This window comes from Rana temporaria, chromosome 9 (assembly GCF_905171775.1).
Source record: "Rana temporaria chromosome 9, aRanTem1.1, whole genome shotgun sequence".
Classification (NCBI taxonomy): Eukaryota; Metazoa; Chordata; class Amphibia; order Anura; family Ranidae; genus Rana; species Rana temporaria.
The window spans coordinates 7,619,454-7,632,129 of NC_053497.1; the positions used below are offsets into that span (position 1 = coordinate 7,619,454).

The 12,676-nt window shown below is 46.5% G+C and overlaps 1 protein-coding gene across 2 annotated transcripts in view; it reads left to right on the plus strand.

Moving 5' to 3' along the window:
• The window catches only part of ASTN2 (astrotactin 2), a 394,891-nt gene that overhangs the window by 129,781 nt on the left and 252,434 nt on the right, over window positions 1–12,676 (plus strand). For both annotated transcript variants that reach the window (XM_040322749.1, XM_040322750.1), the window contains exon 3: window positions 11,056–11,410. In XM_040322749.1, coding sequence (XP_040178683.1) covers window positions 11,056–11,410 — 355 coding nt within the window. The remainder of the gene's footprint in view (window positions 1–11,055; window positions 11,411–12,676) is intronic.

Here is a 12,676-nt window from a genome sequence, read left to right on the forward strand (position 1 = left end):
TTGTGCCTGCTTCTATGAGGCGCACTCAATGTTAAGTATGGACGTCGTTCCCGCTTCAATTTTTTACGTCGTTTGCGTAAGTCGTTCGCGAATAGGGCTGGACGTAATTTACGTTCACGTCGAAACCAATACGTCCTTGCGACGTCATTTGGAGCAATGTATACTGGGATATGTACACGGACGGCGCATGCGCCGTTCGTACAAAACGTCAATCACGTCAGGTCAACACACATTAACATAAAACACGCCCCCCTTACACATTTGAATTAGGCGCGCTTACGCCGGCCCCATTTACGCTACGCCGCCGCAACTTACGGAGCAAGTGCTTTGTGAATACTGCACTTCCTCCTGTTAGTTGCGGCGGCGTAGCGTAAATACGATATGCTGCGCCGCCGTTAGATTGCGCGCCCCTACCTGAATCTAGCCCACAGTTACCAAATGTATCTTAATTGACTCTTTTTTTGACATTTGTTCTTTACAAGCAAAAATCAGTACCCCCAAACATTATATATATATATATATATATATATATATACAGTATCTCACAAAAGTAAGTACACCCCTCACATTTTTGTAAATCTTTTCTTTTATCCTGACAACACCGAAGAAATGACACTTTGCTACAATGTTGTGTAGTGAGTGTACAGCTTGTATAACAGTGTAAATTTACTGTCCTCCTCAAAATAACTCAACCCACAGCCATTAATGTCTAAACCGCTAGCAGCAAAAGTGAGTACACCCCTAAGTGAAAATGTCCAAATTGGGCCCAATTAGCCATTTTCCCTCCCCCGGTGTCTGGTGACTCGTTAGTGTTACAAGGTCTCAGGTGTGAATGGGGAGCAGATGTGTTAAATTTTGGTGTTATAGCTCTCATTCTCTCATACTGGTCACTGGAAGTTCAACATAGCACCTCATGGCAAAGAATGCTCTGAGGATCTAAAAAAATAAATTGTTGCTCTACATAAAGATGGCCTAGGCCAGTGATGGCGAACCTTGGCACTCCAGATGTTTTGGAACTACATTTCCCATGATGCTCCACTACACTGCAGAGTGCATAAGCATCATGGGAAATGTAGTTCCAAAACATCTGGAGTGCCAAGGTTCGCCATCACTGGCCTAGGCGATAAGAAGATTGCCAAGACCCTGAAACTGAGGTGCGGCACGGTGGCCAACACTATACAGCGGTATAACAGGACGGGTTCCCCTCAGAACAGGCCCCGCCATGGTCCACCAAAGAAGTTGAGGTCACGTGCTCAGCGTCATATCCAGAGGTTGTCTTTGGGAAATAGACATATGAGTGCTGCCAGCATTGCTGCAGAGGGTGAAAGGGTGGGGGGTCAGCCTGTCAGTGCTTAGGCCATACGCCGCACACTGCATCAAATTGGTCTTCTCTTAACATGTTCATGAGGGCGCCCTTCTGTTTATCTTTGCATGTTCATGAGACCTCCCTTCTGATTCTCTTCATATGTTCATGAGGGCACCCTGATGATTCTCCTTACATTTAGCAATAGTCATGGTTAACATTTAGAACAATTATAAAATATAGACTCTTGTCAGAAACCACGAATCAGACCGAGACATTAGTACAGTTAAATCACAATTGTTTAATAATAATAATAAAAAGGTAAACAGAGTAAGCATAGTCAAAACATAGCCAGAGTTCAGCAACCGGATTGGATACTCAGACAAGTCAAACGTCAGGGAGCCAGGGATGAATGTAGTGGAACAGCAAGCAGGATCAGGAGCCAAAAAGGATGTCAGCCAAGCAAGTCTTCAATAGGAACGCAGGAGAAAGTCTCTGTGATGTTGACCAAGGCGAAGGCAGAGATCATCTGAATTGGAAGGCTTAAGTAGGCAGGACTGATGAGCAGGATCATCAACAGGTGAGTCACTGTGGAGACTAAGGCCTCGTACACACAAGGGGACATGTCCGATGAAAACAGTCCGCGGACCATTTTCATCGGACATGTCCACTCTGAGATTTCTGTCTGATGATTGTACACACCATCAAACAGAAATCCGCGCGGACAGGATACGCGGTGATGTGGCTGCGCCATCGCCGCGACGATAACGCGGCGACGTGCGCGACCCTGGAAGGTCAATGCTTCCACGCATGCGTCGCATCACTTCGACGCATGCGAGGGCTTTCGGCCGAGCGGACATGTCCGGTGAGTCGTACAGACGACCGAACATGTCCGACGGACAGGCTTCCAGCGGACATGTTTCTTAGCATGCTAAGAAACATTTGTCCACTGGAAACCTGTCCGATCCGCCGGATAATTGTCCGGTCGGCCGTACACACGACCGAACATGTCCGCGGAAACTGGTCCGCCGGACCAGTTTCAGTGGACATGTTCGATCGTGTGCACGAGGCCTTAGGATCTGGCAATTAGCCGACAGCTGAGTGGCCGGCTCAGAGAAGGAAGGGCTGAGCCCAGCCCTGACAATTCTTTGGCCATGTCTTCTTGGGACTTACATCCAGGGCCAATCACTTACAGGCTCCATGAGTGATTACATGCCAGTGGCAGCAATTAGCTGTGGAAGCTCTCAGCCTGGCTTTGCTTGCAATGGCGCTGCCTATCACCCACTGGGGTTCCCCCATATGAACACGCATGGTCCCATTCACAAGGGTGAATGGACCCTAAATCGCAGGACTGGGCAAGAAATAAAAATGCTTTGGCAGATAAGATATCTTCCATATATTTATTCCAACTTTGTATTTAGCTGTTTGCTTGAAGTTGAGCTTTACATGTATTTGTGGTGCTCTATGGGTTGTGCAGAAAGACTGTCAGCTTTCGAGACCATAAATTGTTTTTTCTCAATTGCTTGCATTTGAAGAGTTCTAAAAGAACCTTTTAAATTAATTAGAAATGTTCCTAGTGATTTCCTTTCAAATTCATTGTGTTTAGATTCTTTAAGAGGATTTTGATTGACATTTAATTTAGAGTGACCAATAGTTTAGTGCATTAGAAATAGGAAAGACTGTGGACAGGCTGCTGGAGATGGTCAAAGACGGGACGTATGCCCCTGGAGGTGGTTACAGGTTGAGGGTCTGCAGGAGCTAGACACTGCAGAAATGCTGCAAGATGCTGAGGTTACTTGAGAGATGAATTACAGCATTACAGGCAACATAGCTATTTACAAATCACTATTCCCACTTTTGTGCTTCCAACAGCCCTCTAAAATTAAGGTGACCAGACATCCCCGGTTTTTGGGGACAGTCCCCTTTAATAAAAAAAAATAAAAAATATATATAAAAAATATATATATATTTTTTTTAAAAAGGGGGGTTGCCATCTGGGGACCTCTGGGCCCTTTAATATTTTTTTTTTATAAAAAAGAAATTACAAAAAAAGGGGGGTTGTCATCCGGGACCTCTGGGCCCTTTAATAAAAATTAAAAAAAAGAAACCTCTGGGCCCTTTAATAAAAAATATAATATATTTTTTTAAATAAACATTTATATAAAAAAAGGGGGGGTTGCCATCCAGGGCCCTGGGAACCTCTGGACCCCTGGGGACCTCCGGACCCCTGAAAAAAAAAATTGTCCCTTTAAAGCGGGGGTTCTCCCTAAAGAAAAAAAAAAATTCTACCATGCCATCCAGCATACTAGCGCGAGCTACAGTATGCCTTTATTTTATTTTTTTGCGCCGTACTCACAGTTTAATCCCTTAGTTAAGTTTCAGACTTCCCGCGGGGAGTAGGCGTTCCTATGCAGAGGGGAACATGATTGACGGCCGGCTATGGCGCGTCACGCTTCCCGAAAATAGCCGAAATAGGACTTGGCTCTTCACGGCGCCTGCACAGTCAGCTCCTAGTCTGTGCGCAGGCGCCGTATAGCGCCGTGAAGAGCCGAGTCCTACTCCGGCTATTTTCAGGAAGCGTGACGCGCCATAGCCGGCTATCAATCATGTTCCCCTCTGCATAGGAACGCCTATGCTGGATGGCATGGTAGAAACTTGTTTTTTAGGGTGAACCTCCACTTTAATAAAAAATATAATAAAAATATATATAAAAAAAATATATTTTTTTTATTTAAAAATAAATAACAAAAAGGGGGGTTGCCATCTGGGGCCCTGGGGGCCTCCGGGACCCTGGGGACCTCCGGACCCCTAAAAAAAAGGGGGTTGCCATCCGGGCCCCTTACAGGGGTACTGCCTGTACCCCCTGATGGCGGCCCTGACCCCCAGTAACAATAGACTCCCCAGCAACAATCGACCCCTGGCAGCAACAAAAGATATCCCCACAGCCAGCATCAAGAGACCCCCCAGCAGCCAGAAACTATAGACCCCTCCCTCAACAGTAGATCTCTCCCAGCAACATAAGACCTACCCCCACCAACAATAGATCTTCTACCAGTAACAACAGACTTCCTCAGCAACAATAGACCCTCCCCATGCTAAAATAGACCCCCCCCCAGCTACAATAAATCCCCCAGCAGACCCTTCAGCACACCCCAGCACCCCTTGCACACATTTAGTCCTGGAGGTGCCGGAACTGCGTTCCCCTGCGTTCCTGCTGAAGCCCTGATTAAATCCCCTCTCTTCCCCATTCTGATGGTCGGTTTGAACTTCAGAAAGTCATCTAGATGCCTAAATGCTTTGAGTTTCTGCCATGTGATTGGCTGATTAGTAGAGTTGAGCGAACCCGAACTGTAAAGTTCGGGTTCGGTACGGACTTTGAGTTTTTCCCGGACCCGAACCCGAATAATTGCTGAAAGTTCGGGTCCGGGTTCGGAGAAAAAAATGCGCCGAGGTCCCCCCAAATTCAATAACCAGTGCGCCTCCCCCTCTCCTGAACCGCACCAGGCCACATGCCCTCAACATTGGGAGGGTGCTTTGGGGTGCCCCCCAAAGCACCTTGTCCCCATGTTGATGGGGACAAGGGTCTCATCCCCACAACCCTTGCCCGGTGGTTGTGGGGGTATGCGGGCAGGGGGCTTATCAGAATCTGGAAGACCCCTTTAACAAAGGGGACCCCCAGATCCTGGCCCCCCCTGTGTGAAATGGAAATGGGGTACACTGTACCCCTACCATTTCACAAAGGAAGTGGAAATAGTAGTTTTCAGAAAAAAAACACACACACCGTAGAACAAATTACTTTATTAATTAAACCAAATAAAAATCCAGCGGTGAAAATAGACGATCGATGCTGCTCGCTGCTCCATCGTTGTCTCTATCCAGCGACGGGTGATCTCTCCAGCGACGGGTGATGTCTCCAGCGATGGGTGATGTCTCCAGCGATTGGTCCAGCGATGAGAACATCCATCCATTCAGAGCACAGCTCAGCGAATGACGCGCCAATGCTTTGACGTTTCTTTTATAGGGGAGGCGGGCCACGCCTCACATGACCCCGTCCCGTTTTGACGCAAGGGCTGTCCCAGTGACATAGCAGAGTGTGCGTCAGAGGGGGACGGGGTCATGTGACGCGTGGCCCGCCTCCCCTATAAAACAAACGTCAAAGCATCGGCACCCCAAAGCACCCTCCCAATGTTGAGGGCATGTGGCCTGGTGCGGTTCAGGAGAGGGGGGGGGGGGCCACACTCTGTCCCACCCTCTTTTCGGCCAGGTCAACGTGCTCGGATAAGGGTCTGGTGTGGATTTTAGGGGGAACTCCACGCCATTTTTTTTTTTAAATTTGTGGTGGAGTTCCCCTTAAAATCCACACCAGACCTGAAGTGTCTGGTTATGGATATTTAGGGGGAACCCTACGTCATTTTTTTTTAAATTGACGGCGGGGTTCCCCTTAATATCCATACCAGACCTAAAGGGTCTGGTTATTGAATTTGGGGGGACCCTTGCGCATTTTTTTTTTACTAAAAGTCTGTGTCCCATTGACCAATGGGGTTCGGAGTTCGGGTTCGGATTTTCAAACTTTTTTAAAGTTCGGGTTCGGGTCCAAACCCGAACATCCAGGTGTCCGCTCAACTCTACTGATTAGCAATTTGTGTTACCAAGCAATTGAACAGGTCTACCTAATAAACTGCCCGGTAAATGTAAATCCAATTACTGGGCCAGATTCACGTAGGTGAGCGGCGGCGTAACGTATCGTAGATACGTTACACCGCCGCAAGTTTTCATCGCAAGTGCCTGATTCACAAAGCACTTGCGATGAAAACTACGCCGGCAGCCTCCGGCGCAAGGCGGGCCAATTCAAATGGGCGTGTGCCATTTAAATTAGGCGCGCTCCCGCGCCGGACCTACTGCGCATGCTCAGTTTCGCAATTCCCGTCGTGCTTTGCGCGCCGTGACGTCATTTTTCCGAACGGCGACGCGCGTAGCGTACTTCCGTATTCCCGGACGTGTTACGCAAACGACGTAAAATTTTACATTTTGACGCGGGAACGACGGCCATACTTTAGACAGCAATACGATTGCTGACTAAAGTTAGGGCACCCAAAACGACGACTAACTTTGCGACGGGAAACTAGACTAGCAGCGACGTAGCGAACGCGAAAATCCGTCGTGGATCGACGTAACTCCTAATTTGCATACCCGACGCTGGTTTACGACGGGAACTCCCCCCAGCGGCGGCCGCGGTACTGCATCCTAAGATCCGACAGTGTAAAACAATTACACCTGTCGGATCTTATGGATATCTATGCGTAACTGATTCTATGAAACAGATAGAAACAGTTATAGAAACAGAGATACGACGGCGTATCAGGAGAAACGCCGTCGTATGCCTTTTGTGAATCTGGCCCACTGTTTTTGAAGACGCCGATATCGCCTTGTACGCGTCGCGGTGACATTACTACTTTGCTGCAGAGAGCAGGAGGTATAGAGGTTGACAAAGGCTGCCCCATCCAGCTGAATCTCCATTAAATCTTTTACAATAAAAAATAAATAAAAAATTCCAATCCACATGTGGTCCGACCTAAGCTCCCTTAATTGCAACCCGCACTTCACTTTTTATGTTTCGTTCAATTTGAATTTGACGTCTTGAATATATTCATATTTGATTTGTTGGAGGAAAGAAGGCCATGAAAAATTTAAACTGACCCAGCGTTACGGATCCGATAATTTGATTTCTCGGATAAGACCGGCTCTGACTGCGTAATGCACTTACATTCTTGGACAGCTGTTCTCCCGTATCATGTTAGGTTTATGAGCACCTGGGCTTTGGCCAATTTCAACTGGAAGCTGAGCAACTGCCAACTGTGATGATGGCCTTATCAGCATGGGCTTGTGATATTTTTATTATATTACATCCTTTTCTAGAGATGTATTACTGAATTACAAAAATTACATGTTCGGGAATTGAACCAACACAGTTCATGAAATACCTAACATTTGTCACGGCATTCACGAAATATAATTTCATTCTTTTTTGATTAGTAAAAAATAAAATAAACAGTAGATCACAGGCCTTATAACAGCATGCAACCGATACTGCAAAATAAGAGGAAAATAGTCAAATAAAAAAAAATAAAAAGTGCTGGATCCATGGGGTTACCATACTATTACTGATATGTTAACCACTTAACCCCCGGACCATATTGCTGGTCAAAGACCAGAGCACTTTTTGTGATTCGGCACTGCGTCGCTTTAACTGACAATTGCGCGGTCGTGCGACGTGGCTCCCTAACAAAATTGGCATCCTTTTTTCCCCACAAATAGAGCTTGCTTTTTGTGGTATTTGATCACCTCTGCGTTTTTTAGTTTTTGCGCTATAAACAAAAATACAGCGACAATTTTGAAAAAAATAAATATTTTTTACTTTTTGCTGTAATAAATATCCCCCAAAAATATATAAAAAAACATTTTTTTTCCTCAGTTTAGGCCGATACGTATTCTTCTACCTATTTTTCGTAAAAAAAATTGCAATAAGCGTTTATTGATTGGTTTGCGCAAAAGTTATAGCGTTTACAAAATAGGGGGTATTTTTATGGCATTTCTATAAAAAAATTTTTTTACTAGTAATGGCGGCGATCAGCGATTTTTTTTTTTTTGGTACTACGACATTATGGCGGACACTTCGGACACCTTTGACACATTTTTGGGACCATTGGCATTTTTATAGCGATCAGTGCTATAAAAATGCATTGGATTACTATAAAAATGCCACTGGCAGTGAAGGGGTTAACACTAGGGGGCGGGGAAGGGGTTAAGTATGTTCCCTGGGTGTGTTCTAACTGTAGGGGGGTGGCCTCACTAGGGGAAATGACTGATCTTCTGTTCATACATTGTATGAATAGAAGATCAGCATTTCTCTCCCTGACAGGACTGGGAGCTGTGTGTTTACACACACAGCTCCCGGTCCTCGTTCTGTAACGAGCGATCGCGTGTGCCCGGCGGCGATCACGCCCGCCGGACACATGCACGGGAGTCGGAGGAGAGCGGGGGGCGCGCCCTGCACGAGAGCCGACGTATAGCTACAGGCTCTCATGCAGGGGAGCCGACCTGCCGCCGTAAAACAATGGCGGCTGGTTGGCAACCAGTTGGATTTATGTTAATGTTAAGAGCATCCAGAAAGTATTCAAAGTGCTTCACTTTTTCCACATTTTGTTATGTTACAGCCTCAAGCCTCGTACACACGGGCCAGAATCTCCTCTGAAAAAAAACATAGTTTTTCCTAACGAGATTCTTGGCAAGAATCTCTTTTGCTGCCTGAGTACACACACTCCTTTTCAAAAGACCCGTTTTTTTTGAAAGGCAAGAACGCGGTGACGTCAGGGCCGTCTTAATAGCATCATGGGCCCCTGGGCAAAGTAATGCTTTAGGGCCCTTACAATGGAGACCGTGCAGGTAAACAGACATCAAGTAGGTAGGAGGCAGACAAGCGGAGCTTTCCCTTTTCCCCAGATTATCCCCCCAGCACTCTGACCCCTCTACACCATAGATATCTCCCCAGCACTCTGATCCCTCTACATCCTAGATATTCCCCCCAGCACTGTAACCATATACCATAAGATACCCCTTGTATTGTGACCCCACTACAATCCTAAGTATCACAGGCTCCTCCCATGTACATAATTATCACAGGCTCCTCCCATGTACATCTCACATGGGAGGTGTTTGGGAGAGGATGATATGCATAACCCTTGGAATTCTTGACTCTATCTTCCTTCAAGTAGAAATTGCAAGGCTTACTCATGAATGTTAAGTGACATTTATGGCAGAGGTTACAGCTATCATTAAAGCCAGACCTTTGACATCAATTTCAAGTGACTCTGAAGATCCAGTGGTCCTCACACCTGCCATGTTACTCATGCAAAAGACTAGTCTTGCCGGTGCTCCAGCTGGAGAGTTTTGTGAGAAGGACCTTTACAAACGTCAATGGAGACAAGTACAAACCCTTGCCAATAGCTTCTGGAGCCGGTGGAGAGAACAATATATATCTACTCTACAAGTAAGGAGAAATCTTAAACCTGGTGATGTTGTGCTCATTTAAGATTGCCAGACACTAAGGAATATGTGGACTTTAGGTCTGGTCACCAAAGTACTGCCAAGCAAGGATAATTGTGTCCGTAAGGTCGAGGTCACGATCTTCCAACAGAATGAGGCTAAAGAATTTTTAAGACCAGTGACCGAACTTGTTCTGTTGCTTTCTACGGAGGACTCTGTTAGTGACATCACTTGACGTCAGGCGGGGAGTGTTCTGTCTACCAGACTTATATTATGATTACCTGCATCTGTGTTGTTAAAATTACATGTGAGGTTTGTAATTTACATAAGACAATCATATGTGGAGTACAAGCTCCGTCTAGTGTTCTTTTTTTGGTATTGCTGTAGTGTTCTGTTTATTTGATTACTGTATGTGTAGTTAAAGGGGTTGTAAAGGTAAATGTTTTTTCACCTTATTGCATTCTATGCATTAAGGTGAAAAAACATCAGAGTATTAGAGGCCCCCCGAACCCCCCCCTTTACTTATCTGACCCCTCGAAAGTCCCGCGCCGTGAACGCGCAAGCTTCTCGGCCGTCATTGGTTGATTGAAAGCAGCGCAGCCATTGGCTCGCGCTGCAGTCAATCACATTAGGGGGCAGGGCCGAGTGATACAGTCGGCGTCTATGGCTGTATCACGGGAGCGTGCCCGCAAGCCCCCCAAACCATGCAGCTTGCAAGGTGTTGAGTCCTTGGCTTTGTCATACCTTCTAACCAAGCCATTTATGGTGAAACACATTAAGGAGTTGGTGGGGCTTTGGGTGGAGACACCATTAAGGCAGTTATAGTATACTGTTGATGATTGAACAAAAGTATTTGGAAGAGTGGAGATCGGAGTGTTGCTCTCAACCATCAATTCCTTACAACGGTGAGCAAGAACCACCCAAAAAGGCACCACCTACTTAATGCATTTCATAATGAATGGCTTAGTCACAAGGAATGACCAAGCCATTTGGAAGTGTAGAGATCGGAGTGTGGCTCTCCTCATTCATCTATTCCTTACAGTGGCAAGGGAGGTCGGGCTTCTTTGAGTCGGCACCCTGTTTGTCAATGGATGGGAGGGAGAGGAGAAGGTGTTCTTTAATCATCAACGGTATAGCTGCAACCATGGTGTCTCCACCAAAAAAAACAACACCTCCTTAATACATATTACTATGAATGGCTTTGTCACAAGGAATGACCAAGCCATTCATGGTGAAACGTTGTAGCTATACTGTTGATGGTTGAATAAAAGCATTTGGAAGAGTGGAGATTGGAGTGCGGCTTATAGAAAAAATCCACTGGGCAACGTGTTGCTAGCAATAGCTAAAAAGATACATAAAAGTAACTATTTTAAATTGCTGCATTTACTAAGTGAGGATTAGGTAATCAGCCGTTACAAAAACTACCATAGGTGCCTTTTCTTTGACTGAAGTACCTCTTTAATGTTTGTCGCTTTGCTCAGTCCGGTCTACTGTTCTACATAATTAGCTCTCTTTGTCTAAGGAGAAGAAGCGTCTTTCAGTTTTCAGTAGAAATAACAATTCTTTTTTTCTACTTTGTAAAAATGAGTCCTATTTTTCTTTCTCTGAAGTCCATTCTTTATTGGAATATTTGATGTGTCTTTGCGTCTCAAAAAAAAAAGAAAAATGCCATGCCTCTTGAATGAACAGTACCGTTCCTCTCTCCGCAGGGAGGACTGATCGCGCTGCTTTTACTGCTGCTCATTTTCTCATTTGCACTATTTGCTCAGCGGCGCTGGCACAAGCGAAGACGGATACCACAAAAGAGCGCCAGCACCGAAGCCACTCACGAGATCCATTACATCCCGTCCGTATTGCTGGGTCCACCGTCAAGAGACTTTCGCTCATCCAAATTGCAGCCTCACAGCTCGGTGTTGAGGATGTCCATCCGGGAGACCCCGATTCTGGATGATTATGACTGTGATGAGGAAGATACGCCGAGGTGTACGGAAAGAAGACCGAAGATGGACTGCAAAAAGCAAGCAACCCAGGAAAGAGAGGACAAAAGGCACTTACAAAAAAGAGGTGAGTGGCTAAATTGTATATAATTCAGTCAAATGACTCAAATAATTTTAAATTATTTTCAAAGTAACAGCTGTAGCATGCAATATGTGATTGCTGATTTTTTTTTAAAAACTTATCACACACAAAACTAAATACAAAGTACATAAGAAAAAGTGTACAGGGTATACACATGGTCCCCCCCCCTCGAAGAAAAAGGACCCTGGACCTGATGCCCCAGGATGCACGGATCCTGATAGGTACTGGGGCACTCATTGTCCACCAAACCGGACAAAGTCCTTTCTTCGGGAGGCCTGCCACAGAAAGGACTACTCAAGCACTAGGTAGGGCTTCCACAGAGGGAGACCACATGGGAGAGGAAGAACCTGACCAAAAGGCCACGTGTGTCTCCTCCACCCTCCAAGACTTTCAGGGAAAGTCTGAGTATCTACAGCAGGGGTGGCCAACCAGTGGCCCGGGGGCCACATGTGGCCCGCGGAGCCCTCCTATGTGGCCCGCGACCTCCTGCTCTGGAATGGCAGGTTGGCAAGCCCAGATCGCAGGTTGCCGGCCCGCCATACCGCAGCATCAGTGTTGTGAATGAAGCTGGTGTTGGAGGAAGAAAGCAGCTGTGGGGCAGAGCCCCATAAGCCGATGCGTCCTCTACAGTGCCGGCTTTTGCCACAGGTGGAGTCTATGGCAAAGTCCAGCTAACCCGCAGGATAGACACAGGGGCACTACGCTGCACCCGCGGTGTGGGTAAACCGCAGTCTTAGGCCCTTTTCACACGATCAGCCCGACCAAATAGGACCCTCAATTCACTGATATAGAGCGACAAACAAAAGGGAATTCATCCCCTTTAATCTTGGCGGATCGGAGGGCCTATAGAGTAGCCGTGACCTGTCATCCGCCCACTCTGCTCATCATGGCCCTCGACTGGTTACCAAGTTGCTTAAGTGGCCCTCGCTCTTCAAAAGGTTGGGCACCCCTGATCTACAGCCTGCTAGCCATGTGAGGGAAAGAACCTGACTAAAAGTCCACGTGTGTCACCCCCCCCCCCTCACCCTCACATATTTCCAGGGAAAGTCCAAGGATCTACACCCTACTGTCTTGAGAGAGGGAGAACCTGACCAAAAGGCCACATGTGTTTACCCCACCCTGCAAGACTTTCAGGGCAAGTCCCAGGACCTATTCCTTACTAGTCATGGAAAGAGGAGAACTTGACCAACAGACAACATGTGTCTCCCCCAGCCTCTAAGACTTTCAGGGCAAGTCAGAGGACCTACACCC